General features: G+C 51.0%; 1 protein-coding gene across 6 annotated transcripts in view; it reads right to left on the bottom strand.

The window, feature by feature from the left end:
- The window catches only part of SYNJ2 (synaptojanin 2), a 117785-nt gene that overhangs the window by 65847 nt on the left and 25642 nt on the right, over window positions 1–26296 (bottom strand). For 5 of the 6 annotated variants that reach the window (XM_003776952.5, XM_054558376.2, XM_024248278.3 and 2 more), the window contains exons 2-4: window positions 16540–16626; window positions 5063–5333; window positions 478–703 (exon numbers count right to left, since the gene is read on the bottom strand). In XM_003776952.5, coding sequence (XP_003777000.4) covers window positions 478–703; window positions 5063–5333; window positions 16540–16626 — 584 coding nt within the window. Of the gene's footprint in view, window positions 1–477; window positions 704–5062; window positions 5334–13425; window positions 13851–16539; window positions 16627–26296 lie in introns of those variants that run through there. The other variant, XM_063725074.1, reaches the window with a different exon arrangement.

The following is a 26296-nucleotide window of genomic DNA, read 5'->3' as shown; positions in this document are numbered from 1 at the left end:
TAACACGCAGATTTCACAACTCTAGGGTGCTAATACTGGCTTCCAGGAGAAGCTTCAGTTGATTTAGAATAAAAAATAATGGTTTCTTCTTTCATCCCCCCATTGTATTGATCTACTTATTTTTGTCTTAAAAGAATTTTCAAACCCTATTGGTTCACCTGTCAGCTGCCCTTGGAGTACTGCCCACCTTTCACGTCCATGGCAAAAATTCCTGATTCCTTTTAGTTAAAAATACCTCGGCTAAGCAGCATTTTCCCTGCATGAGATGCGAATCAGAAAGGATACACCATGCAAACCAGAGGTCACATTTTCATGCGGAGCCCAATTACACGTGCTGTTCTCAACTTATAGGAGCGAGCCTGATCAGAGACCACCGCAACTATGCCAGGGCCCCTTCTGCCCCAAGTGGAAAGCGCGTGTGCAAGAGCTGCAGCCACTCTGAACCATTTGGTGCCACAGATGGGCCTGGGCACTCACCTGCTCTGTCTCCACGAAGTTGGACACATGGCCATCGTCGTTCACACCGCGGGTGTGGAAGCGAGCGCCTGTGCGCTCACAGCTAATGCGAGAGATGAGGCAGGCCTTGGCCTGCTTGTGGGAGGCATACACGGTGCGGATGGTGACCACCCCGCAGATGATCTTCAGCAGCCAGTCACAGCAGCTCACCTGGTGCTGCCTCAAGGGCACGTGCAACAGCTGGTTCCTGCAAAACACAGCCCCACACCAATTCCAGTCACTTGACATCCTCCAGTACATGCTGCCCGGACAGCGAGTGTGGCTGAGGAACTGGGGGGCGCATGGTGCGGCATTTCGGGTCAGCGAATGCATGCTGCTCCCCAGTGGACTCTGCACTTGGGCTGTACAGATCTGGGAAGTTCATGTGCTTCAAAAAGATCCCAAATAGCAGGACCACTGTGTCATGTAGAGGAGGATGGCCAGGGAGTCCTTTCCCAAAGCCACCACCAGGTCGTCACTGCCGCTAGAGAGTGAGCCAGCGTGCTCTTTTCGGGGAATCACAAAGGGGCCTCTGGTTAGCCCTGTGGGCCCCACAGTTTTCATTGCAGGCCCCATCAGTAAAAAATTAATCATCTTTTATTATTAAATAATCATGATAAATAAGTGATTAAAAATCATATTAAATATGGGAAGTTATTTAAATTATCCACATATACACACACATACACCACGAGATGATTATGACGAGAGCACTACAAAGCATTCCAAAATAAATTTTAAAAAGATCCGAGGAAAATAAAATGTAATGAAAGTTCAAGTATTTCCTCTCCATGCCTAGTGGATTGCTGTAGGCTCTGGAGTCCATGATGATAATGACAGGGTGACAGCCAATATTTATCCTGTGCACTAAGCCCCATTCTAAGTACTTTGGGGTGGATTAACTCATTTCACCCTTGAAGTGACCCTATGTGAAAGGTATCATCAGTGACCCCCTTTTACAGATAAAGCAGCTGAGGCACAGAGAAGTGAAGTGCTTGTCTAAGGCCACAAAGCCAGCCAGTGGTGTCAGGGAGCTTGAAGCCCGTGCTCTTCACCCCGAGCCTTTCTTCATGAGGCCCTACATTTCCATTTGCACTGGCAAACAACCACACAGTTCTCTCATCCCTGAGACTGGCTTGGTCCCCTTGCTTTAGCACCCAGGGGACCTGAGAGGTACCATCCTGAGGGCCCATACTCACTCCCAGGAAGGAGGACCCATCATCAGGAGATGCCCTCTTACAGGGCACTGAGTGAATCTAGATCACAGTGCCCTACTTGTTTAAAAAAGGCAACACAATTCCTGCCCTTGAGCCTTCCTCAAAGACAGCAGCAGCATTTTCTCATTGCTGGAAATCTGTGCTGTGAGCTCTAATGGGTCCCAGGGGGCTTCTCCAAGCTTCCTGCTCTCAGGTCAGCCTCCCCGACTGTGACCAAAGCCACATGCACCCTCACAGGGAGCAGAGCCCGCATGTGACCCTATCTGAGGTCGCACAGCCACAGCGCTCCTCTGCTTGAAAAATGATTATGAAGCATTGCTGTACAAAACCATATGTCCCTCTTCGAAATCACTCTCTTAAATTCAGATGATAAGCCAGCTTCTGAAACACATATATTAAATCTGCATGTGGCATCAAGGCAAAGCCTCCAGAATATTTCAGTCTGACAGCTACACAGCTATGGCCACTATCACCAGGGCTCAGGAAAAGAAACCTTTTGCCAAGTGGACAACCCTTAAATCAGCCCTGTTTCTAGTGACACTGCCTGGCCCTCTGGCAGGAGGATGACTCATATCCAGGACCCCCAAAGAGTTTCCTCCCAGGACCTGATTGTACTGGGAGGCAATTGTCAGTGTCATCAATTACCAGCCCAGAAAGATGACTTCACCCTGCTGCTCACTCTGCCTTATGTGCCAGCCACGCTCAGCATTGACCCCATTTGACTCCTGTTGTGGGTCTCCAGACCTCAGACGCTGCGCCACAACAGTGGGGGTTTAGGCGATCAAGCCCAGGACCACGCTGCCCGTGGTGACTCAGTTGTGGTCAGTTCTGGGGGCTCCACCCTGAGCCTAAACACCACGCCCTGGCGTGTTACAGCTGAGGAGCCTGGCGACCTCCAGAGTTACTTCCTCCTCTCGCTTCAGAAAGGGACACCATGGGGCTCCTCCTTCCCAAGCTCCTCTCAGCCTCCACCTCGTGAATCCCCTTTGCCTCGCTTTGTTAGTACCCCTCACACCTCCAGCCACAGAGCTGGCACAGGGAAGAGAATTTACAAAGGTGCTGGTGCAATTCAGATACCCCAAGGATCCCCTAGGGGTTCCAAGGACGCTCACTGCCGCTGAGAGCTCTCACCTCTGCTCCCCTGACAGTTCTGGTTTAAAATAGTTTCATAGAGTCCACACAAAGATACCTCATAATACATAGCCCCTGTGTGCCTAAGCTTGGCTGCCTTTAGGGGAACATGTAACAACTCACGGGGCACATGCTGAGCCCTGCACAATGGAACTAGCGATTCACAGAAATGCCATCCCCAGAGGCTGCTACTCAACCTGCGGTCTGCAGACAAGCAGCACTGGCAGCTTATTAGAAATGCAGAATCCTGGGCCCAGCCCAGCCCTGCCATCCCAGAATCTGCATTTTTAACGAGATCAGCAGGAGATTCACGATTTTATTATTTATTTTATTTTATTTTATTTTATTTATTTATTTATTTTGAGATGGAGTCTCACCCTGTAGCCCAGGCTGGAGTGCAATGGCGCGATCTCGGCTCACTGCAATCTCAGCCTCCTGGGTTCCAGAGATTCTCCTGCCTCAGCCTCCCGTGTAGCTGGGATTACGGGTGCGCGCCACCACGCCTGGCTAATTTTTTTGTATCTTTAGAAGAGATGGGGTTTCACCATGTTGGCCAGGCTGGTCTTGCTGGTCTTGAACTGCTGACCTCAGGTGATCCACCTGCCTTGGCCTCCCAAAGTGCTGGCAATGCAGGCGTGAGCTACCATGCCCAGCCTTGATTCATGTGCATTTTGAAGTCTAAGCACATTACTGCCCCCAAATATCCACAATACCAGAGAACCAAAGAGGATGTGGGGGTGGGGAGCATTGGGATGGACACAGGGATATGGGGAGGGTCCCCTTCTCCCAGCAGAAATCAGGAATTCGCTTCTGGGGCATCCAAAGCACCAAGGCCAGATGAAAACCTATGGACACCTCTGGCAAAGGGAGAGAGGCACAAACAGGTCAGAAATAAACCTCAGGAGTGCCGTCTCAGAGCTGGGAAAACTGATATAGCTTCAAAAGGCAGACACTGGATTCTAAAACATTACATTAGATGAGGTTCATTGGAACCACTCCCATGGCAGGACTTTCCTCACTTTTGCTTCTGCCTGGCATCTCTAGGCATCAGTGTGAATCTGATGGAAACAGCATTATGTCCAGAAAGGGCAATAGATAATTTACATATTTACAGGGTTGTTCACTCTTGTCTCTGTCCTGCTGTAGAGTGAAAAAGCACCAGGAGATCTTAAACATACAGAAATCCAGCCGCCTTTGCCTGGGCTCCGGGACTAGTCTTAGTGCATTGCTACAAGTCCCTTTGGGCAGGGTGACTCAGCTTCCCCATTGATGGGACTGGTTTAGCATTGTGATTACCAGCTTGGGACTTGGAGCCAGAATGCCTGGGTTCAAATTCTGGCTCTGCCACTTACTAAGTGTGTGGAGTTTGGCAAAATTCCCTCGACTATTCATGCCTCAGTCTCTCTATCTGTAAAATGGGGTAACAAAGCCTCCGCATAATTATTATAAAGTTTTTTATAATAAGGATGAGTTATTACCAGCAGAGAGATCTTAGCACGGTGACCCGAACACAGTGCTTTATAAACATCAGCGGTAAACAGCTGCACACTGGAGGTAACCATGATTGAGAAGACTGAAAGAGTGAACCCAGGCAGAAGCACTGAGCTCGGCACCCGGGACTGCGGAAGCACTCAGCAGACGTCGGCTCTTACGTTTTTTACTTATGGAACAGGGTTTCTTTTCTTTCTCTCTTTTTCTTTTTTTTTTTTTTGAGACAGAGTCTTGCTCTGTCGCCCAGGGTGGAGTGTAGTAGCACCATCTTGGCTCATCGCAACCTCCGTTTCCTGGGTTTAAGCGATTCTCCTGCCTCAGCCTCCTGAGTAGCTGGGATTACAGGTACCTGCCAGCACACCCAGATAATTTTTTTTTTTTTTTTGTATTTTTAGTAGAGATGGGGTTTCGCCATGTTGGCCAGGCTTGTCTCAAACTCCTCACCTTAAGTGATCCACCTGCCTCAGCCTCCCAAAATGCTGGGATTACAGGCATGAGCCACCATGCCTGGCCCAGGTTTCTTTTCCAAATCTACACTGAATACATTCCAGGAGCCAGGGGTGGGGGGTGGCGGGGAGTTCAGGGTTAGTTTTCCTCTCATTGTGCTGAGAGCAGGCCTGGGTCCTAACTCTCCAGAGGTGCCCCATAACCCGGGGGTGGTGCAAGTGGAGGTCAAGGCCTCAGGTGCCAACCAGGGCCCACCCTCTGCAGAGGACCCAGGGCCTCACCAGAAGAAGGAGTTCCCCCATTCAGAGCTGTCATCCCCTTGCTTCTGCGTGCGGACAGTCAGGTCAAAGCGAGACCCATCGTTTGGCCATGAGAAATAGAACACCCCCGAGCTGAGGATTTTCTTCAAAGCTATGAGGCGTTCCTCCTCCTTGGCGTCTTCCTGAAGAGGGTAAAAGTCGGTGGCGGTGATTTTGTAGATTTCAGCATCTGGAATTCTGCCCACAGATGTGCAGCCTGTCACCAACACCAGGAAGCTCAGAGACGTGCCACCTGGAAAGGAAATCAGACAGGAGAGCTCAGGGTCGAAGCCGGCCCAGCTGCTTGGAGCTCCAAGGGGACAAACGGAGCCCAGGTTCAACCGCAGCCAGGAAGGCAACGTCTGTGCACCTGCAACTTCCCATGGCATTGCCCAACTCGATGGCTCAAGAACCTGCCCTGTCCCATAAGCCTCAGGCGGGGCTTCTCAAAGTGTGGGACCCTGGCCAGCAAGTCAGCATCCCCTGGGAGCCTGTTAGAAATGCAGATTCCTGCTGCCCAGCTGCCTGAGGCTGGGGGCAAGCTTTGCTTTAACAAGCCCTCCAGTTGATTCTGATGCTCCCAGGAGTCTGAAAACTCTTGGCCCAGAGCCCTTCCGGACCCCCAGGACCTGCCCCCAAAGCCTCTCCAAATCACCTTCCCCAATGCCTCCTCAGCCACTGCCTTGACTCAGGACCCCTGGCCTGGGGTCTGTCTTCCCCCACTCCATCACAGGACTGGCCTTCCCAAAGCCATTGGATCATAGCCGCTCCGCCCTTCCTTCTTGCACAGCTCCCACTCCCTGCAGGACTGTGACAGAAGCTCCCAAATCCCTCCCCGCTGCAGCCCGTCCCTGCCCCACACGTGGGCAGACACCCTGGCCGGCTGCTCTCCTGAGCTGGCTGCCCTCCAGCTGGTCCAATGTGCCATAAGCATGACCTTGCACCCTGGGCTCTTGCCCAAGATGCTCCCCCTGCCTGGGACGTCCCACCACCATCTGCCCAACAAGACCTCCATGACCCCTTCTCCACGCACCTCCCGCCTGTCTCTGCCCTAACAATACTTCGGGCTTCGGGCCCAGCATTCCATCCTCTGGAAGAACACGAGTGTCCCCACACGCTCTGTAGGGACCATACTGCCTCTGCCCTCCCCACTTCACCAGAAGAACTCCTCCTCATCCTTCTGGGCCAACTTGGCAGCAACTCCTCCAGGAAGCCTTCCTTGCTCTCCCAAGACACGGACAGGCACCCCTTGTACATGACAATAGCATTCCCATCAGCAGTTGTCACACACAGAAAGCTCATGACCTCCTTCCCCACCTGTGCCCCCAGGGGAGGGGCTTCCTTGGGGGCAGGGCCATTTCATCGTCATCTCCCAGCACCACACACACTCGGTTTGCTGAATGCTTCCTGAATAAATTCCTGCCAAATGCTACCAAGACGACCTCGGAACCTGCACCCAGGCGAATGAGGCAGCCCTCTCTGGGGCACCACCTCGCCGTCGCTGACGGCTGGTTTCCTGTTCCCTATCCCCCGCTGCTCACAAGGGCACTTCACAACACGCTGCATATCGGGGGTGCCTGGTGGCGCCGTGCCTCACTCTCGGGACGGGGCCCAAGAGATCATCGGGTAGAAACCGGCCTTTGGGGTCTGGCAGGGCTCTAGTCCCAAGGACACTCTTCTCACCCCGCTGAGTTCTGAAGGATCCGCCCAGCGAGATCTTCTGTGAATGATCAGGGGCCGCTGTCTACAGCCATGGTCTGGAGATGGTTCAGATCTCTCCACACTCCAGGAAGAGACCCCAAAACAACCAATTCCACCACCCTCTCACCCCAATTTCCTCATCACACTTCATAGGGAGAAGAGCGCTGCTTGTGGCAGGGTGGAGTGTGGCTGTCATTAAAGTGCGTTCCTTTAATGAGCGCTCAGGGCTCCCAGAGGCCTGCTGCTATGCCATGGGGTGGGGCTGCCAGCAGGGTGGGGGGACTGATCCCATCACATCTCCCCAGACACATCCTCAGGAAACCACCTCAAAACCACCTAAGAACAAAGGAAGTTATCACACTGGGGACAGGGACAGGGGTCAGAATTCAGTTTCTCAAGTAGGATAGGTGGGGTTCTGGGCTTGGCAGCCTGTGATCAGGGCCTTGGCCACAGAGCGCTCCCGGCACCCACCTGCCTCTTCCGACACACTCAGCGCAGGGAAAGCACAGTTCAGCAGAAGTGCCCTCGGAGAGGCAAGAGGGTGGCCCCTGTGGCTGCAGGAGCTATGGAAAATTCTGCAAGACATCACTCCGTGCAAGTCATGAGCTGATTTCTAGCCCCACTTCCTCAACAGCCTACGCGTGGGGGGCCTGAGTGCCTGGCAACAGTCCCAGGTTGCATTTCCTGGGCAGGACCACGGCCTGGGGGAGGCTGGGGAGAGGAGCACTGTAGCAGCCAGGAGAGGCTCTTAACAACAACATTGCCACAGAGCACTGGGACTCCTGGGTCCAGGGAGGAGGGGGTTGGGAGTGGTAGAGGGGAGTGAGGAGAGCCGGTATCTGGTGAGCGCAGTGGAGGCAGGGGAGCTGTACAGGCGCGGACTCCATCCTCCTGCCCACCGCCAGGGGCGCCCTTACCAGCCCCATCTCACAGGGAGGGAAACAGAGGCACAGAGAGGTTAAGCAGCCTGCCCAAGGTGACAGAGTGGGGAGCTGAGATCCAAATCCACTTTCTAGCTACACTGCCTGGGCAAGTTACTCAAGCCAAGTCTGGCCCCAGAGCTGGTGCTCCTAATTATACCTCCTTGCAGATGACATCGCCAGCCTGCTTACCCATGCTGCTGTCTCAGGGCTACCACTGCCATTTCACACACGCATGACTGTCCCCCAGGGAAGCTGAATCACCCGCCCAAGCACACAGCTAGTCTGTGTTGGAGCCAAAACACAAATGTAGGTTTCACTTTAAGCCCATGCTCCGTCTAGCCCCAAAGTCCGGCAGTTTCCAATCAGATTGGTTTGCTGTACCCTTTATGTATGTATGTATGTATGTATGTATGTATGTATGTATGTATGTATGTATTATTTATTTATTTTTTGAAATGGAGTTTTGCTCTTGTTGCCCAAGCTGGAGTGCAATGGTGTGATCTCGGCTCACCGCAACCTCTGCCTCCCAGGTTCTAGTGATTCTCCTGCCTCAGCCTCTGGAGTAGCTGAGATTACAAGCATGCGCCACTACGCCCAGCTAATTTTGTATTTTTAGTAGAGATGGGATTTCTCCATGTAGGTCAGGCTGGTCTCAAACTCCCGACCTCAGGTGATCTACCTGCCTCGGCCTCCCAAAGTGCTGGGATTACGGGCGTGAGCCACCATGCCCAGCTATTTTTTTTTTGAGACGGAGTTTCACTCTTGTTGCCCAGGCTGGAGTGCAGTGGCGCAATCTCAGCTCACTGCTACCTCCGCCTCCTGGGTTCAAGTAATTCTCTTGCCTCAGCCTCCCGAGTAGCTGGGATTATACCGGCTAATTTTCTGTATTTTTGGTAGAGATGGGGTTTTACCATGTTGGCCAGGCTGGTCTCGAACTCCTGACCTCAGGCGATTCACCTGCCTCAGCCTCCCAAAGTGCTGGGATTACAGGCGTGAACCACTGCACCTGGCCTGTTGTACCCTTTAAATAGAGTGTGGTCAACCAGTGTACCTGCTATTGACTGAATGTGTGCACCCCCAAGTTAATACGCTGAAGTATGAACACCCAAGGTGATGGTTTGAGGTGGTGGGGGTATTTGAGAGGTGACTAGGTCATGGCAGGAGAGCCCTCATGAATGGGATTTGTGCCCAGAGAGGTCCTGCACCTCTCCCACCACATCAGATGCAGAGAAAAGGCAGCATCTATGAAGCAAGAAGCAGGTCCTCACAGCCGGCCAATCTGCTGGCTGCTGGTCTCAGACTTCCAGCCTCCAGAACTGCGCGAAATAAATGTCTGTTGCTGATAAGCCACCCTGTCTACTACGGAACTTTGTCACAGCAACACACTGGACTCAGACAGTGTTCCCTGCCCATTTTAAAACTGCCATTGAAGCTTTTCATCGGTAGTTGAAATGGTTGTAAATAATATATTGTGCAGCATATTCTAAATATTGACATGTAAAACTAAAACTCTGGGAGCCTCTTGTCAGTATCCCATGGAATCTACACAGTAATGTGATACTCATCGCCATCTATTATTTACAGGATTGCAGGAGCATGCTCTTTTTTACCACGTGGAACTTTCACTCATATTTCCAGTCCCCCCTCTTCAGAATTCTATCCTAATGTAGCATATCTGGTGCTTCTATGTCCTGTTCTGATCACCCCATCAGCCCCTGCAGCCATGTGTTCCTCAACTCCAAGTGTTTAAAAAGACAGCCTTCTGGTTTATCATTCCAATGATACCTAACTGGTCAAACAATGTAAACAATACAATGTAAATAAAACACTGCCAAATAATTTTTTTTGGCTGTCCCCTTTAAGAGTGTGGTCAACCAGTGTACCTGCTATTGGCTGAATGTGTGCACCCCCAAATTAATATGCTGAAGTATGAACACCCAAGGCGATGCTTTTAGGAGGTGGGGTCTCTGGGAGGTGACAGTCTTGCTCTGTCGCCCAGGCTAGAGTGCAGTGGCGCAATCTCGGCTCACTGCAACCTCTGCCTCCCGGGTTCAACTTTCGCCTTTCAGGTTCACTGCCTCAGCCTCCTGAGTAGCCGGGATTACAGGCATGAGCCCCCATGCCCAGCTAATTTTTGTATTTTTAGTAGAGATGGGGTTTCACCATGTTGACTGGGCTGGTCTAGAACTCCTGACCTCTAGTGGTCCGCACACCTTGGCCTCCGCAAGTGCTGGGATTACAGGCGTGAGCCACCATGCCTGGCCGACAAATAATCATTTGATACAAAAAGTCATAATGTGTTGGAAAGGCATCTCTTAATGAGATGAATAAATATTTATTGAAGGAACGAAAGTAGGTTCTGCACCAATTCTAATTCTAGTTTTCATTTTTGTAGATGCAAACACTAAAAAATCCTGTTCACATTAATAAATAGACGGGAATGGAAAGGGCTTCATTGTAGAAATGTCACTCGATTCTTCAAAGTCCTTTTGAGTTAGAGCTAAGAAATGACAATAACCTGCTGATAAAATGCTTGCTAATGCGTCAGCTGATACCCCAATTAAATTCTCCTTCCATTACAGGGGAAGCAAACAACTGGACATCACCTGACTTGCAAACAGATTGCTACCTAGTCCTGACCTTATTTCAATGCTGTTGACAAGCTTTTGAACTGTCCCTTTGTCTGGAATCCTAGGGGGAGTTACTTCCTGGAGCACGGCACACGGTGAGCTTCCAGAAGAGAGAAGGGCCTGCCCCCTACCCTAACATGGAAGCAGGGCGACCTCAGAGGGGAATAAGAACCCTGTCCTCCATCACAGGTGCTCGATGATAGAAAAAAAGCCAAGGACCTGGACACTTTTCCTTAGAACTGCCCCTGCCTGTGTGTCCCAGACAGTTGGTGGGACGGGTGTAACCACAGAGGCGTCTGTGGAAGAGCCTTACCCAAACCTCAGGACCGCTGTGTGGAGCGCCACCTCTCTGGGAAGGCCCGCCCTGCCTACCTGACCCAGCACTGATGGCTTCCTCCTCCTTCAATCCCAGCCTCACTGTGTCCTGCCCAATCTCATTGACAGCCTGACTCCCCGACTGCGTTCTCTCCCCGACCATGGGTTTTTTGTTTGTTTGCTTTTTTTTTTTTTTTTTTTTTTTAAGAGATGGGGTCTTGCACTGTCACCCAGGCTGGAGTACAGTGACTTGATCTCAGTACACTGCAACTTCCCCTTTCTGGGTTCCAGCGATCCTCCCACCTCAGCCTCCCAAGTAGCTGGGACTACAGGTGTGCACCACTGCTCCTGGCATGGTGCTGTAGATACCACTGCTATGTAGAGACATGGTCTTACTACATAGAACAGGCTGGTCTTGAACTTCTAGGCTCAAGTGATCCTCCTGCCTTGGCCCCCTAAGGTGCTAGGATTACAGGTATGAGCCACCATGCCCAGCCTGTACTATGGGTTTTAAGGAAAGTGTCTTGGTTTGAGCCTAGCACCAGGCTGTGGGGGGTCGCTGACTCCCGGGCCACCTGTCAGTGTGGTACAGGCCACTGGTCCCCACCTACCCCAGGTGTGTGAGGCCCCTCCCGATGCTCATCTAGAGCACAGGATTTGCTTTTGTGAGGCAGGATCAATTCTCTGACAGCCAAGAAGCTAACTAGGCTTGCGGGGTTCTTGGCAGTCCTCAGCTGAGGGAGAGACAAGGGCCCTGAAACCATCAAGGATCTCATAGCAAGGGGAAAAACAAAACTCAGAAGACTGGGGCTCCAGGCTCTGCACACCTCCAGTGGCCTGTGTGGCCTCAGGCAAGGCTCTTACCCTTTCTGGGCCTCCCAGGAGGATGCGCCGGTAGTCTCGATGTCCCCTCCAGGTGAAAGGCTTTGGTTCCAGGGCTCTGGCCAAAGCAAAGCCATGCATGGGTCAGAGGGAGCTGCGAGAGTGAGGTCGAGGGAGGCGGGGGCCAGTGGCAGGTCCTAGGTCATTCGTTATCAGGCCGGGAAAGCTGGCTGTTGGGGTCATGATACGTGGCTCGCAGACACAAGGCCCCGTTTACCGGGGCCACCCCAGGCCTCCCACTAGGCTCTGGGCTGGCACTTCCTTGTGTTGTCTCAGCTCTGAGTTCACCTTCCCAGCCTGGTCTGTGCCAATCCCAGCCCTGGGGTCCCTCCAGCCATCCTATCTGTCCCTCTGCTCACACAGACACCCTCAGACTTAAAGCTCCAAACAAAGGACTTAAGACGTCTAGGCTTTCCCACCTGTGAAGGGGGAAGCTTCAGCCAGATGACCTTTGAGCCTCCCCCGCCACCCACAGGTTCAGAACCCTAAGCGCTGTGTGCCCACGCGGCGTGGTCTCAGGGCCTTCTCCCACCCACCCTCTGCAGAACATGAGGGAGGCGTAGGCAGAGGCGGCGGCAGCAGTGAGCACCCGCAGTGAGCACCCCTGGTGCGGATCCTTCCCCAGCTCCACGCTGGGAACCTGAAATCAGCCCTGGCCCGTGAATTTACACCTTGGAAACTGGCAAATGCTACATCATCTCAGAGCTTCCCCCTCAGGGAGCTGGGTGTCAACTATCTTGGCAATATCCCACCACTGGGCACAAGAATTAAATTAATCTAAGACTGACAAAGGCCAGTTCGCTTCAAGACTTGCTAGAGAACACTGCATCCCAAAAGACTAAGGGTTCAAACTCCCCTCCAGAGAATTCTCCTTCTGAAGTGACTGCCCATGAAACCAGCCCTCTGCTAGCCTGTGCAGAGGAGCCACCCACCAGGAGTCCACACCCCGAGGCCACACAGCCTGGCCCTCCAGCTCACACCTCGTCCTCAGCCCTCTGCAGGCCAGGTCCCTCTCACTCAGTACCCTCCTCCCTCCAGCCCTCCCAGGGACAGAGGAGAGACAGCAGAGCTTCTCAGTGGTGGCAGTGTCCCCAGGCCACCCTCTAAGAAACTGCCTGTGGCCAGCCTGCCTGGTGTTGGAGGAGCACTCCACACTCTTCAAGGCTACCATGTGCATGGCCCAAGTGGACCTCCTAAGAACTAGGCAACATAGAGATGAGGCAGTTTTCCCAGGTTTACAGACGGGAAAACAGTCCTAGAGAGATTAAATGCAGTTCAGCTGTGAAGTGGGAACTAGAATCTAGGAGGGCTGTCTGCTAGAGAATTTATAGGGCTGTTGTGTACAGCTTCACAGGTTGTGCACTGCACAACTCCAGGAGACACCATTCATTATAGTCTGGAATAGGAATAGAGTCCCTTGAGGCTATAAAACAGGGAGGCCCTGAGAGCTTGGGTTCAAGAGAATTTAAATTGCTATAATCATTGGGATAAGTTCTTTTTTCTGCTACATTCTCACTTTCTGTGCTTTGTATTGTGTAAACTTCAGGAAGGCTGACTCCCTGGCTAATCACGGGAGCTCCAACCCCTTCCTGCTGGCATTTCAGGAAGGAAGGGGGGACTTTGGGCTTTCCACAAAAACCTTGGAACCTGGAAAAAAGCTTTTATGAATTTTTGTGCATGTTTCTCAATTTCTAATGTAAAAGGCTAATTTAGGTAGATTGAAATTTGTCCCAAACTAAGGGAAAACTTGTCCCAAATTAAGAGCCTGTGGGGAAGCCTCTTTCTTTGTACAGAGATCCTTAGCTAAAAACATTGAAAGGGAGGCCCACTCCTGACTCAGCTGGTTGTCTTCGTGGCAACTGAAAGTTGGAGTCATACAGCTGGGGTCACATACGTGGAGTCACACAGCCGGGCAGTTGGAGTCAGTCAACAGCAGAGTTAGCCACGCAGTTGAAATCAGTCACACAACTGGAGTCACGTAGGTGGAGTCACACAGTTGAAGTCAGTCACACAGGTGGAGTCACACAGAGTCAGTCACACAATTGGAGTCACACAGGTGGAGTCACACAGGTGGAGTCACACAATTGGAGTCACACAGGTGGAGTCACACAGGTGGGGTCACACAGGTGGGGGTCACACAGTTGAGGTGAGTCATACAGATGGAGTCACAGTTGGAGTCACACAGTTAGAGTCACACAGGTGGAGTTAGTCACACGGCTGGAGTCAGTTACACAGTTGTAGTTGGTCACACAACTGGAGTCACACAGGTGGAGTCACACGGTTGTAGCTACACTCCGTGCTGCCCAACATGCTCAACAGCTGAAAACACAAAAGGAAACAGATCACAGTTCTGGGTCAGGGACTTACAGGGGAAAAAGAAAATCAAGTTAAAGTCAAACGCCCCATAAGGTAACCAATGGGGACTGAAAAAACTCGATTTAAAGCCCAGTCCTTCCATCCTTCAGATGCTTAGGGTACTTTCCAGAATGTGTTGAAAACAGACCAAATTATCCTGACATCGCCAAAGTCAAACTCATACACACCACACTCAGAGAAACTCCAACCCACCCTGGAGGGTGACTCTCACAGGTGGGCAGGGGTTGGGGGCACCCAAAGCCTCGGAGCGGGGCTGGTCTCGCATGGCCCACAAGAAGCCTCATTCCCTTCTGTGGGGTATGGGGTGGCCGGGACTGGCTGAAGGCAGGGAGGAGGCCTCCCCTAGGGCAGCCCTGGGAGGTGGTCTCCTCTCTGTGCACTCCCTGCCCCAGAAGACCCTGCTGACCCCTGCAGATACCCTGGCTCGCTCTAATAAGACATCTTTGGGGCTGCCACCCTTCTTGGTTAGGACCAATTTCCCACAGCTGATCTTAGATCACAGCCCTGGGAAAAACCACTTTTCCCCTGGGATGGGGGAAGGTACTGCACTTCCTGTCCCCCTTGTCAGCCCAGCCACCTGTCCCTTTCAGAAAGGAGAATAGCCTGGTGGTTGAAGGCAGTCCTTGGTGCCGCAAGGCATGAGTTTAAAACCCAGGGCACCACTTGAGAATGGCGTGACCTTGAGCCGGTTACTGTAATTCGTTGAATCCCAGTCCCTGTCGGACGCGAAATGAGTCATTCATGTATGGACCAAAAGCAGCTGCCAACTATAACTGAAGGATGCCAAGATTGTGAGGCATCCTGGGGGCCCAGATGCCACTATGTGGAAAAAAGGGCATCAGCATGGATGGAACGTGGCATCCCTGCCACACCTGCAAGGCAGGGTGACAACAGCACAGGTGGCCACGGGAGCCGCGTTAGCAAGTTCCTAAGTGAGCGCCATGCAGGTGCAGACCACCATCCTCACAGTCATCACTATGGAAGGCAAGGGCCACAGGGGATTTTCTGCAACTTCAGGAAGATTGCTGCAGAGCAGAAAGTCCTGCAGAAAACCCCCAGCAGCCCGCACATTTTCACAGAAAAAGCAAGCGTTTGGAGGCACTTCGAACCTCAGCTAAGCTTCTGACCTAAGGCAAGTTACTTGAAGCTTCTGAGCCTGTTCCCTTTACTGTAAACAGGGACAAAGATGCATTATCACAGTAGCCTATTTTTAGGATTAAATAAGTGAATGTATGTCTAGCTCTTGGCACGAAACAGACATTTCATAAATGCACTTTGTCATGTGGGTACCGTGTATTTTTCCTAAATGCTATTTGGAAATGATCACTGCAATCATCACAGTTCAGGGAAAAACATTCCATGACAGAAAACACCCAGAAAAGGAATGGTCAACGTAACCGTGCTTTTCTGGCAGCTTTAAAAATCCTCAGTATCTAAAAACAGCTGCTGTGAGCAGGAAGGGAGGTGTGCGCTTGGCTCAGGGAACGCCCGAATTCAGACAACCCATACAGCCATTCCCATCTCAGCCAGGTGGGACCGAAAATCAGGAATGCGACTGGGCTCTTGTCTGGGCCCCAGAAGTCACAGGAGATGTCCACAGCCAGGTCACAGATGGCGAGGGGGCCCTGAGAGAGGAGGAAGGAAACGGGTGGTAGAACCGAGGGTCCCAGGGCTCCCGAGCTCCAGGAACAGCTGAGGTTGGCTGTGACCACCCATGACAGCTGGCCACCGCCGGCTCACCCTTGAGTCTCTCAGAGTGAGCAGAGATGCCCACGTCTTCCTGGAAGTTCTCTCCCTTCGCAAGTCAGATCACACTGTCCCTTCCTCTCCCTCCCACCCCACACTGACTGACAGTCACACGTCGGTGGCTTTTCTCTCCTGCTGACAACTCCCAGCCCACCCCTGTGCCTCCCGGCATCTGCCCTGGTCCCTGTCCTCACCCACCCGCCTTGGCACACCTTCTAGAGTACTACAGACAATGCCCTGGGCAGAAGCCCCAGACCAGACTTTCAAAACACTTAGGCCCTCGCCGGCAAGCAATGAAGACGAGCTTCCCTGGCACAGGGTGGGGGTGCCGGGAGCCCCACCCTGCTCCCCAGCACAGGCAGGTGACAACCAGGCAACACTCACCTTGACCTCCCCACCTGCAGGTTCTGCAGGAGGAGCAGGTTCCGAGGCATAAAGAAACATCTTAAAAGAGAAGAGAGGTCGGCCAGGCACGGCGGCTCATGGCTGTAATCCCAGCACTTTGGGAGGCTGAGGCAGGTGGACCACCTGAGGTCGGAGTTCCAGACCAGCCTGACCAACATGGAAAAACCCCATCTCTACTAAAAATACAAAAAATTAGTTGGGCGTGGTGGCGCATGCCTGTAGTCCCAGCTATTCAGGAGGCTGAGGCAGGAGAATTGCTTGAACCCAGGAGGCAGAGGTTGTGGTGAGCCAAGATCGCACCATTGCACTCCAGCCTGGGCAACAAGAGCAAAACTCCATCTCGGGGGAAAAAAAAAAAAAAGAAGAGAGAGAGAAGAGCGGTCAAACAGAATGACTGCACTGAGGTGAGGCCCCTTCCGACACAGAGGCTCCCTTCCACCGGGGAGCCTGGCGCCTGCTCCTCCAGCGAGCGGCTACTCACCAGATTTCAGCCTGAGCTCCCCCAGGCAGCCGTATGCGTCCGTGAGCTTGCCATACTGTCCTTTAATGACTTCCTTTTCTTCTGGAGCTGGGGGAGAAACACATCACAGAAGGCATCAGCGAGCGTCTCCTGCTCATTCCTGTTCATTCACACCCAGCTTGCCAAGCTGGCTTCCCACCCACTCCAAAAAGAAAACACAAAGACAATAGCTCGGCCCACAAACACCAAGTGTGGAGGTTTTATGATTCGCGAATCACAGAGCTGCAAGGATTCAGACCTTCCCACCAACAGCTTGCTTTCTGGAAGCACTGACAGCTTCCTGGGGGCTGGAGGAGCTGGGGTCCTGGGGTCCTGGGGTTCTGGTGTCTAGCTGGGGGCAGGCACCTGGGGCCTGGCCCTATTACTCTCCCTCGCTGTCCCTGTCCATGGGTATCATCCACTAGAAGCTACATCCTGGAGATGCCTACTCACCCCAAGGCACCTGTGGAGGTGGTAACTTGGGGAGACTGGGCAGAGGTGCCTGAGTACCTCTGAGTGCCCAGGGCCTGGGTCCAACCCATCCCAAGGAAAGCTGCGTGCCTTGCCTGCCGGGTCTTTGGCAGTGATTGTCCATGCCCAAGCCAAGGCATGGACTAGTTTTAAAGCAAGACTGACAGAGGGAAGAACCATTAGGCGCAGGGAGCCCTAACCTCGCCAATGATGCCACAAGCCCTTCTGGCCATTACGGGGCAGGCCTTTAGACCCCTTCTCAGAATAATGTTTTAAGTGCACAGAACAAAATACAAACACAGATGAACCTTGAAAACATTACGCTACATGAAAAAAGCCAGTCACAAAAAGACCTCAGAAAGATTCCATTTTGGCCGGGCACAGGGGCTCACTTTGTAACCTGTAACTCCAGCACTTTCGGAGGTGAAGGCGGGCGGATCACCTGAGGTCAGAAGTTCGAGATCAGCCTGGGCAACATGGTAAAACCCTGTCTCTACTAAAAATACAAAAATTAGCTGGGCATGGTGGCACACGCCTGTAATTCCAGCTACTTGGGAGGCTGAGGCAGGGGAATGGCTTGAACCCAGGAGGTGGAGGTTGCAGTGAGCCGAGATTACACCACTGCACTCCAGCCTGGGTGACAGAGTGAGACTCTGTCTCAAAAACAAGATTCCATTTCTATGAAATGTCCAGAACAGGCACATTTCTAGAGACAGAAAGTAGATGTTGTGGTTGCCAGGGGCTGAAAGTGGGGAAAGGGGGAATGTGGATAATTACTAATGAGTACGAGGCCTCTTTTAAGGGGGACAAAAATATTCTAAAATTAGATTATGGTGATGGTGATGGTTGTACAATCCTGAAAATATATTTTAAAAACATGGAGTTGTATACTTTAATGAGCAAGTTGTATGGTACAGAAATTATACCTCAATAAAGCTGTTATAAAAATCAAGAAAATAAATACGATCACAAATACCAATCTTATTGAAATCTAGTTATCAAAATTTTTTTTAAATGTTATAGTATAGCAATATATGTGCCTTATCAGCATATTAAATCGCAAAATCCAGTGGGGTCTATTAACCACCTTAATTTAAAACTAGTAATGAGAACAAATGCTATTTCAAGATATCTGAAACAACACTAATGTGATGTGGAGACACCTGTAATTGCAATTGGTGACAGGGTCAGAGATACGGCTAACCCACATTGGTGACAGAGTCACAGACATAGCTAACATACTGGTTTTGTTGCCTGCCTTCCTAATTAGAGGAAATGCTCCATTTCAGGTAGGATTTATAAAAATAAAGATGGACTTTTCTCCCCATCCAAGAAAACCAATCCTCAAATCCTATGCACAGAGCCCCTGAGGAGCTTTGGGTCCCAGAAGAACCCTTGGGCTGGATGGAACCATTTCTACATCATCATGGAGGTAAGAAAAGGGGCAGCTGGTTCCCTCTCTACCTCGTTGTCTTAAGCAGCCGAAAAGGATTCTTAGACTGCCTCGACTCCCACAGTTAAGGAATTTCAACCAGGAACTAAGATCCCAAAGTGAAATGTTAGAAAGGAGAAAATGACAGAAAACATCAGCCCCTCATACCAAGCCCTCAGAGCAGATGGACTGTGAACTGACTTTCATCACTTCCTGCTGTCTCTAAAGATGTTGACTCAGACAGGCAAGTGTAGAAAGCTTGGATGAACATTTGAAGCAGGTGAACCTTGTTTTAGCTGACACACATCCCAACACCCCAACTCAAAAGATCCACCATGCCACATTTTCCAGGACAGACTCGATTTCCTGGTTCCTCTCAACCATTGCCATCCCCTCAAAGGCACTTGTCCTCATCAGACCACAAGTCCCAACTGGGATTGGAAATACAGTCAGACAGTCCCATCCTCCCCTGTGAAGCTCTTCTCACCCTCAGCCCCCCAGGAGTAGGTGCTGGCAGCCCTACAGCTGCCTTGCTCAGGAACCAGCATGGACTGGCTGCTCCTGCCTCATGCTCCTCTAGCGAGCACAGGAGGACAGAAGGCAGGCACCAGAGCCTCACAACACGACCTGCTACCACCCACCAAACAGATGGCTCTGTCCAGGCTGGTGCTCGGGACATAGCTGGTGCGGCAGAGAGTCGGGACAGACTGTAAGACCAGAGACCTCCCTTCCTCCATTTCTCTAGGCAGGACTGATGGTAAGACGTGATTTAAAGAGCAGGACTGATTACCAGCGTAGCTGGAGAGGCCAGCAACTTGAAAATACACCCAATTCCCATTATTCACAGTAGCTATGTTCCATAGAATTACCAGCAGATACTGAAGAAAGCAGCACTCCTAAAGGAAATGCAGAGTTAGGTTCCTGAAAGCCTCGGGTTGCAACATTTTTGTCAAACAATCAATACTAAACTTGTTTTATGTGTTTTTCTATTTAAAAGACACCTTACTGAATAAACAGATGGCCCTCAACTTACAATGGGGTCAGGTCCTGATAAACCCAAGGTAGGTTGAAAATATCCTAAGTTGACAATGCATTCCATACACCTACCCTACCAAACACCATAGAGGTATGTCTCAGCTTGCCTTCCACCTATCCAAAACACTTACATTAGCCTACAGCTGGGTGAAATCATGAAATACAAAGCCTACTTTCTGATAGAGTGTTGAATATCTTATGAAATGTACAGACTATTGAACAGAAAGTGAAAAACAGAATGGTCCCACGGGCACTTGAAGGATGGTTTCTACTGAATGCATATCACTTTCACACTGTTGTAAAGTTGAAAAATCATACTGGAATGAACGATTGTAAGTCAGGAATCATCTGTACAGTGTTGATTCGTTAACACTGAACCAGTGGCACTAGAACACAAACCTGAATACAATTTATCAAACACACATATTTTCCTCATAAGGCACATCACTGCCTTCTTGCACTTGGAAACACTAGACAGCACTTTCAAACAGTGAAACCACGAAGAAAAAGCACAAAACATGAAAAACATGGCACTAAACAAATCATGAAAACCACACTCGTTTACACCAAGAGGCTGAAACAAGATGGCAGAGCATCCTTTTCAGCTGGGAACAGGCTCATCGGGTAACACGTTTTTGCCACTCTGCTGGTGTCTGTGAGTTCTGATCTTGGGGTGACAAACAAATTTTAGAGAGCAGGTGAATTTAAAAATATGGAATCCACAAATAATGAGGATCCACTGAACATGGTTTAAGGACCTGGCAAAGACCAAGGAGACTTACTAGGAAAAGTCATTCATCAGCCTTAATGTGAATTAATCTGTACAAGAGCTCTTCACCTGGGGTGACAGAGGAAGCCCCTGGCAGCCATTGGAGCTTCAAGGGGTAGCTCCTGGGGGAATCTGTATACAAAATTGTTCTCAAAATTGTATGCAATTTTTTTTTTTGACAGTCTCGCTGTGTTGCCCGGGCTGGAGTACAATGGCGCAATCTCAGCTCACTGTAACCTCCACGTCCTGGGTTCAAGCAATTCTTCCACCTCAGCCACCCAAGCAGCTGGGATTACAGGCGTGCACCACCATACCCAGCTATTTTTTGTAGTTTTGGTAGGGACAGCATTTCGCTATGTTGCCAGGTTGGTCTTGAACTCCTGACCTCAAGTGATCTGTCCGCCTTGGCCTTCCAAAGTGCAGAGATTACAGGCATGAGCCACTGTGCCTGGCCAAAATTGTATGCAAATTTTTGATATGTATTTTTATGGGGGCTAAAATCCCATTTTCAAGAGAATCTCAAGAGGTCAGTGCCCCCAAAAAGGTTAAGAACCAGTTTAATGAACGAATATTTTCCCCAATGCTCACTTGAATTTGATTGGGTTTTCTCTGGGGAAGGGAGAGTGCAGAGTAACTTAAAGATAATAAATGAAATCATCAACCTCTGTGAGCAGCAGAAGCCCCTCATCTTGAGGACTAAGCAGACTGCTGGCAGCGGGGTGGAGAGTTACAGAAAATGAAGTGCCTGGGATATTAGGTTCTCAGGACCACTTAGAAAAGTACTGGGAAGCCACTGTCCCACCTTTTCCATCAGCCTGCCTCAAAAGCTCAGAATGGTGGCAGAATAGCATATTAGTCTCCTTTACTACTGCAACAAATGACTACAAACACAGTGGCTTAAGCAGCACAGACTCATGACCTTACAGCTCTGCACTCAAAATTTTGAAATGGGTTTCACTGGGCTGAAAGGAAGGTGTCGGCAGGTCTGCATCTGCTCTGAAGGCTGCAGGAGAGAACCCATTTCCTTGTCTCTTGCAGCTCCCAGAGGCTGCCTGGGTTCCTTGGCTCTCGGCTCCTTCCTTCCTCTTCAAATTCAGCAATCGCGGCAATCGGATCCCTGCTTCCATCCTCACATTTCCTTCCCTCTCCCTGCCCGGCCTCCCTCTTCCAGCTTTTAAGGACCCTGTGAGTGTGATGGATTCATCCAGATCATCCAGGATAATGTCTCCTCTCAAGGTCCTGATCACATCTGCAAAGTCCTCCTACCATGTAAGTGCCACATTCACAGCCTGGGAAGGAGGACGTGGGGCCTTCCAGCCCACAGGTCTCCTGCCTCTGCTCACACACTGATGAAGGGTGAGGAGGAGAAGGAAGAGGCATCCTCTTCCCCAGCATCTGCTTGGGTGCAGTGACAAACCCACTGGTGAGGCACTCGGACTCTGTCATGCACCTACAGGGCCCTCCTGGGAGGCGGCCTATGAAACCCCAACTTCACAGGCAGAAGCAAAGGCTGTGTGCATTGCCAAATGTCTTCCCCCAGCCTTCAGGTACTGCAGACAGGGCTGGAGAGAGGTAAATCAGCAGTTCTCAGTGCCCCATCTCAGTAGACAAGCTGATAAATGCCACAAAATTATTCTGACACCAAAAATACCTATTTCAACCCTAGCAGCTTTATAAAGCCTTGAAACAGAACCCGTATGCCCTGGTATGATCCAGTTCTGACTTTGTGAACCACAAAACAAGGAGGCCTTTGTGCATTCATTCAACTATGCAAATAAGCCTGACCAAATAAAACAAAATGACTGGAAATTGCTAAACAAAGTGTTGTGGCCAAATCCACACTTGAGGGGTGGGAAGATGACCCTGGGGAAGCTATGCAAACAAAACTGACCCCTTGCCCTGGTGCATTACACATGACAGGCGTGGACTTCACATCCCTGCCACTGGGAAAATTAAGCACAAGTAAGAACACATATTTTAAAAACAAACAAATAAAACCCAACAGGACCACCTTGTCCCATTCCAATACTGTCGATTATTGACTCCTTGAGAAAAACAACTTTACCTCTGACTTATACAATTCAGGAGCTCAAAACAGGCCTTGACCATGGAGGACAGGAACATCACGAGAAGATGTTTCTCCACCATGAACAGACTCACTGTAAACAAACTGGGAGGCCCCAGGCAGCAGAACCTCATTCTCTTCCGGGTCCAGAGGCCAGAGAGCTGAAATCCAGGCATCAGCAGGGCTCCTCTGATACCTGGAGCCAGGGCCCTCCTTACCTGGCCCTGCGTCTTGTGCTTGCTGCTTGTCTTGTCCTTGGCGTTCCTTGGCTTATGACTTCCTCACTCCAGGCCCTTCCTCGGTCGTCACGTGGCAGTTCTCTCCCCATATGTCCCCTCATTGTTATGTGGCCATCCTCTCCCTGCGTGGTATCCCCCAATTGTCATGTGGCCATCCTCTGGTGTCCCCCTGCCATTATGTAGCCATTCTCTCCCCATCTGTCCCCCCACCATTATGTGGCCATTCTCTCCCCGCATGTCCCCCCATCATCACGTGGCAATCCCTTCCCCACATGTCATTTCGTCCCAAGGCCATCCTCTCCCCACGTGTCCCCTGTCATCACGAGGCCATCCTCTCCCCACATGTCCCCTGTCATCACGAGGCCATCCTCTCTCGGAGTCCCCGTTGTCACGTGGCCATCCTCTCCCAACATGTCCCTCCATTGTCACGTGGCCATCTTCTTAGAACAGCAGTCACACTGGATTAAGGGCCCACCCTACTCCAGTATAACCTCATCTCAACGTGACAACTGCAATGACCCTATCTCCAAATAAGATCCCCTTCTGAGGTCCCGGGGGTTAGACTTCAACATATCCTTTTGGAGGACACAATTCAGCCCAAACACTTGGTCATCTTTTCACTTGGTGGGCCCGTCCTTTTAAAGCCTGACTGCCCCATCGACCGTCTCTCCAGAAAGCTTCCTCTCTTCCTGCAGTGCTTTCACCTCCAAGTCCTCCCCTGACCCTTCTGATGTATCAGGAGCATGTACCCCACCCCAGGAGGCAGGGGCCTGGCAGCCTCACTGCCCATCTCCAGCACTCCCAGAGGCCTGGCTTCCCAGGAGGCCGGTTCCAGAGTCACCCCACACCCTACTTGCCCCCAAACAACTGTATTTTCTCAATTAGGTTTGAAGGAAGAAGAAATCCTTTTTGCTCTCCAAAATGGAGGTGACAACACAGATGTCTACACACACCAGGAAGGTAACAAATGAAGCTGGCCAGGCATGGTGGCTCGCACCTGTAATCCTAGCACTTTGGGAAGCCAGGGCAGGAGGATTGCTTCAGCCCAGGAGTTCAAGACCAGCCTGGGCAACACAGTGAGACTCCATCCCTACAAAAATTCTTTTAAAAAGTAACCAAGCATGGTGGTGGGAACCTGTGGTCCCAGTTACTTGGGAGGCTGACATAGCAGGATTGCTTGAGCCCAGGAGGTCAAGACTGCAGTGAGCTGTGATTGTACCACTTCCCTGTCTCAAAAACAAATAAACAACAACAAAATGAAGCTGCTGGAAGGGCTTTGGGTGAGCAGAGAACACACACCTGCCATTAGTTGGTGGGCAGCTGCTGCAGGTGCCAGTCATGCTCACCAGCCCAGTGCTGCCAGGCTGCAGCATTTCCAGGAGACAGGGCACTCCAGACCTTCCAGTGCTGGCAACCATCCCCATTTATTTTAAGCACTGCGTGGGCTGGAAACACACCTCTGCAGACTGGATTTGGCCTGCCCATTTGCAACTTCCATCCCCCCTTTCTTGATAATCTCAGAAATAGACAGACTCTTCCTGTCTCCCACACTTTTAGTTGCATTTCCTGTAAGTTTTCCTACATGAGAATGTCTTTGCTTCCCCTCTGGCTGGCCACAAATTTCTGGCCTTTTGAGGAAAGCCCTCCCTTCTACCTCCTCAGCCCCCTTCCTCGACTCCTCTTGCCAGATTTTTAGCTGCCAGCTCCGTAGACACATCTTCATGTCTTCTGTGGCTGGCACCCTTCCAGGCACAGAGACACTGCAGTGAACCAAACAGATGGAAACCATCCAGCATTTGGCAGTGGCCAAGAGGAACAGGAGGAATGAATGGATCAGTGATGGCAGCGGGTGCAGACCGAGGTGGGGTGGGAGGCTGGGGTGGGAGCACTGCCGAGGCACAGCCAGGAAGGGGCGGGCACTGCTCAAGCTTCCTGCCAGGGCGGACAGATAAGATCAATAAGTGCAATATAGACAGCGACAGGAGCGGAGCAGAAAAAGAGAGTAGCGAGTAGGGTATGAATAGTGGGGAAGGGGAAGTGACATTTTAGATGATGTCATCTGAGAAGGCCTCATTGCAAGGGTGACATCTGAATGCGGACCTGAAGGAAGCCAGAGAGATAGCCGCATGGAGAGTGGAGGAGCACTGTAGGCCCAGAAGGGCACGTGCAAAGGTCCTGTGGCAGAAGCACTCCTGACCTGTGCAAGCCCCAGCGAGGCAGGCAGTGTGACTGAAGGTTCATGGAGGAAGTGGAGTGGGGAACACACTGCACAGAAGTTTGAGGTCACAAAAAGGTTTTGGGTGTCACTCTGAGTGCCACTGCAGGGGTCTGGGGATCATCCTGGCTGCTCTGTTGAGAACTGACTCTAGAGGAACAAGGAGAGAAGGAAGGAGACCAGTTAGGAGGTGCTAGCGCCACCTGGGAAAGAAAGGACTCTCGCCTGAGCCAGGGCGCAGCAATGGAAGAGCTGAAGAGCAGTCCAATTCGGGAGGGAGGGAGACAGACAGACACACACACACACAGACACACAGACACACCCACCCACACACACACACGTGCTTTTTAGTTGCGGAACTTTCCAAAGAAAAGTAGGGTGACATAATAAACCCTTGTACCTTCATTACCACGTACCCACCAGCTCCACCTTCTCCCAACCCACGCCCAGGCTACTCACTGTCCTACACCTTAGATCAGCTCAACTCAAAATGGGCTCCTCAGACCAGCAGCACCAAGCATTAGAAATACAAGTTACGGGGCCCACCCCAGGCCTTGTGAATCAGAAGCTCTGGGCTCAAGACCTAGAAAGCTGTTTTAATGAGCCCTCCACGGGACTTGAATGCATGCCAAAGCTTGAGAAGCACTGCCCTAGGTTATTTTGAGTAAATTCCAGGCATCATATTATTTCATCTATAAATATTTCAGTAAGACTCTGGAAAAGATAAGAGCTCCTTTAAAAAACACAACCATGGCCAGACGTGGTGGCTCTTGCCTGTAATCCCAGCACTTTGGGAGGCCAGGGGGAATGGATCACCTGAGGTCAGGAGTTCAAGACCAGCCTGGCCAACATGGTGAAACCCCATGTTGCTCTCCACAATGGAGGTGACAAAGCAGATGTCTACACATACCGGGCAGATAACAAATGAAACTTAGCTAGGCATTACATCTCCCGCCCTGTAATCCCAGCACTTTAGGAGGCCAGGGCAGGAGGACTGGTTGAGCCCAGGAGTTCAAGACAAGACTGGGCAACACAGTGAGACTCCATCCCTATAAATTTTTTTTTTAAAATTAGCCAGCCGTGGTGGTGGGAGCCTGTGGTCCCAGCTACTTGGGAGGCTGAGACAGGAGGATTGCTTGAGCCCAAGAGGTCAAGACTACAGTGAGCTGTGATCACACCACTACCCTGTTTTTAGTCTCTACTAAAAATACAAAAATTAGCCAGGTGGGGTGGTGCATGCCTGTAATTCCAGCTACTCAGGAGGCTGAGGCAGGAAAATTGCTTAAACCTGGGAGGCGGAGGTTGCAGGGAGCCAAGATCACGCCACTGCACTCCAGCCTGGGTGACAAGAGCGAAACTCTGTCTAAAAAAAAAAACAAAAACAAAACACAACCGCAATACCATTATCACATCCAAAAAAGTTACCAGCAATTCCTCAACATCATCACATATCTGGGTATATTTTGAAGGTGGAACCATGGACAGATTGGCTATGGGATACGAGAGAAAGACA

Source organism: Pongo abelii, chromosome 5, assembly GCF_028885655.2.
Source record: "Pongo abelii isolate AG06213 chromosome 5, NHGRI_mPonAbe1-v2.0_pri, whole genome shotgun sequence".
NCBI lineage: Eukaryota > Metazoa > Chordata > Mammalia > Primates > Hominidae > Pongo > Pongo abelii.
This window is presented reverse-complemented; position numbering and strand designations above follow the sequence as displayed.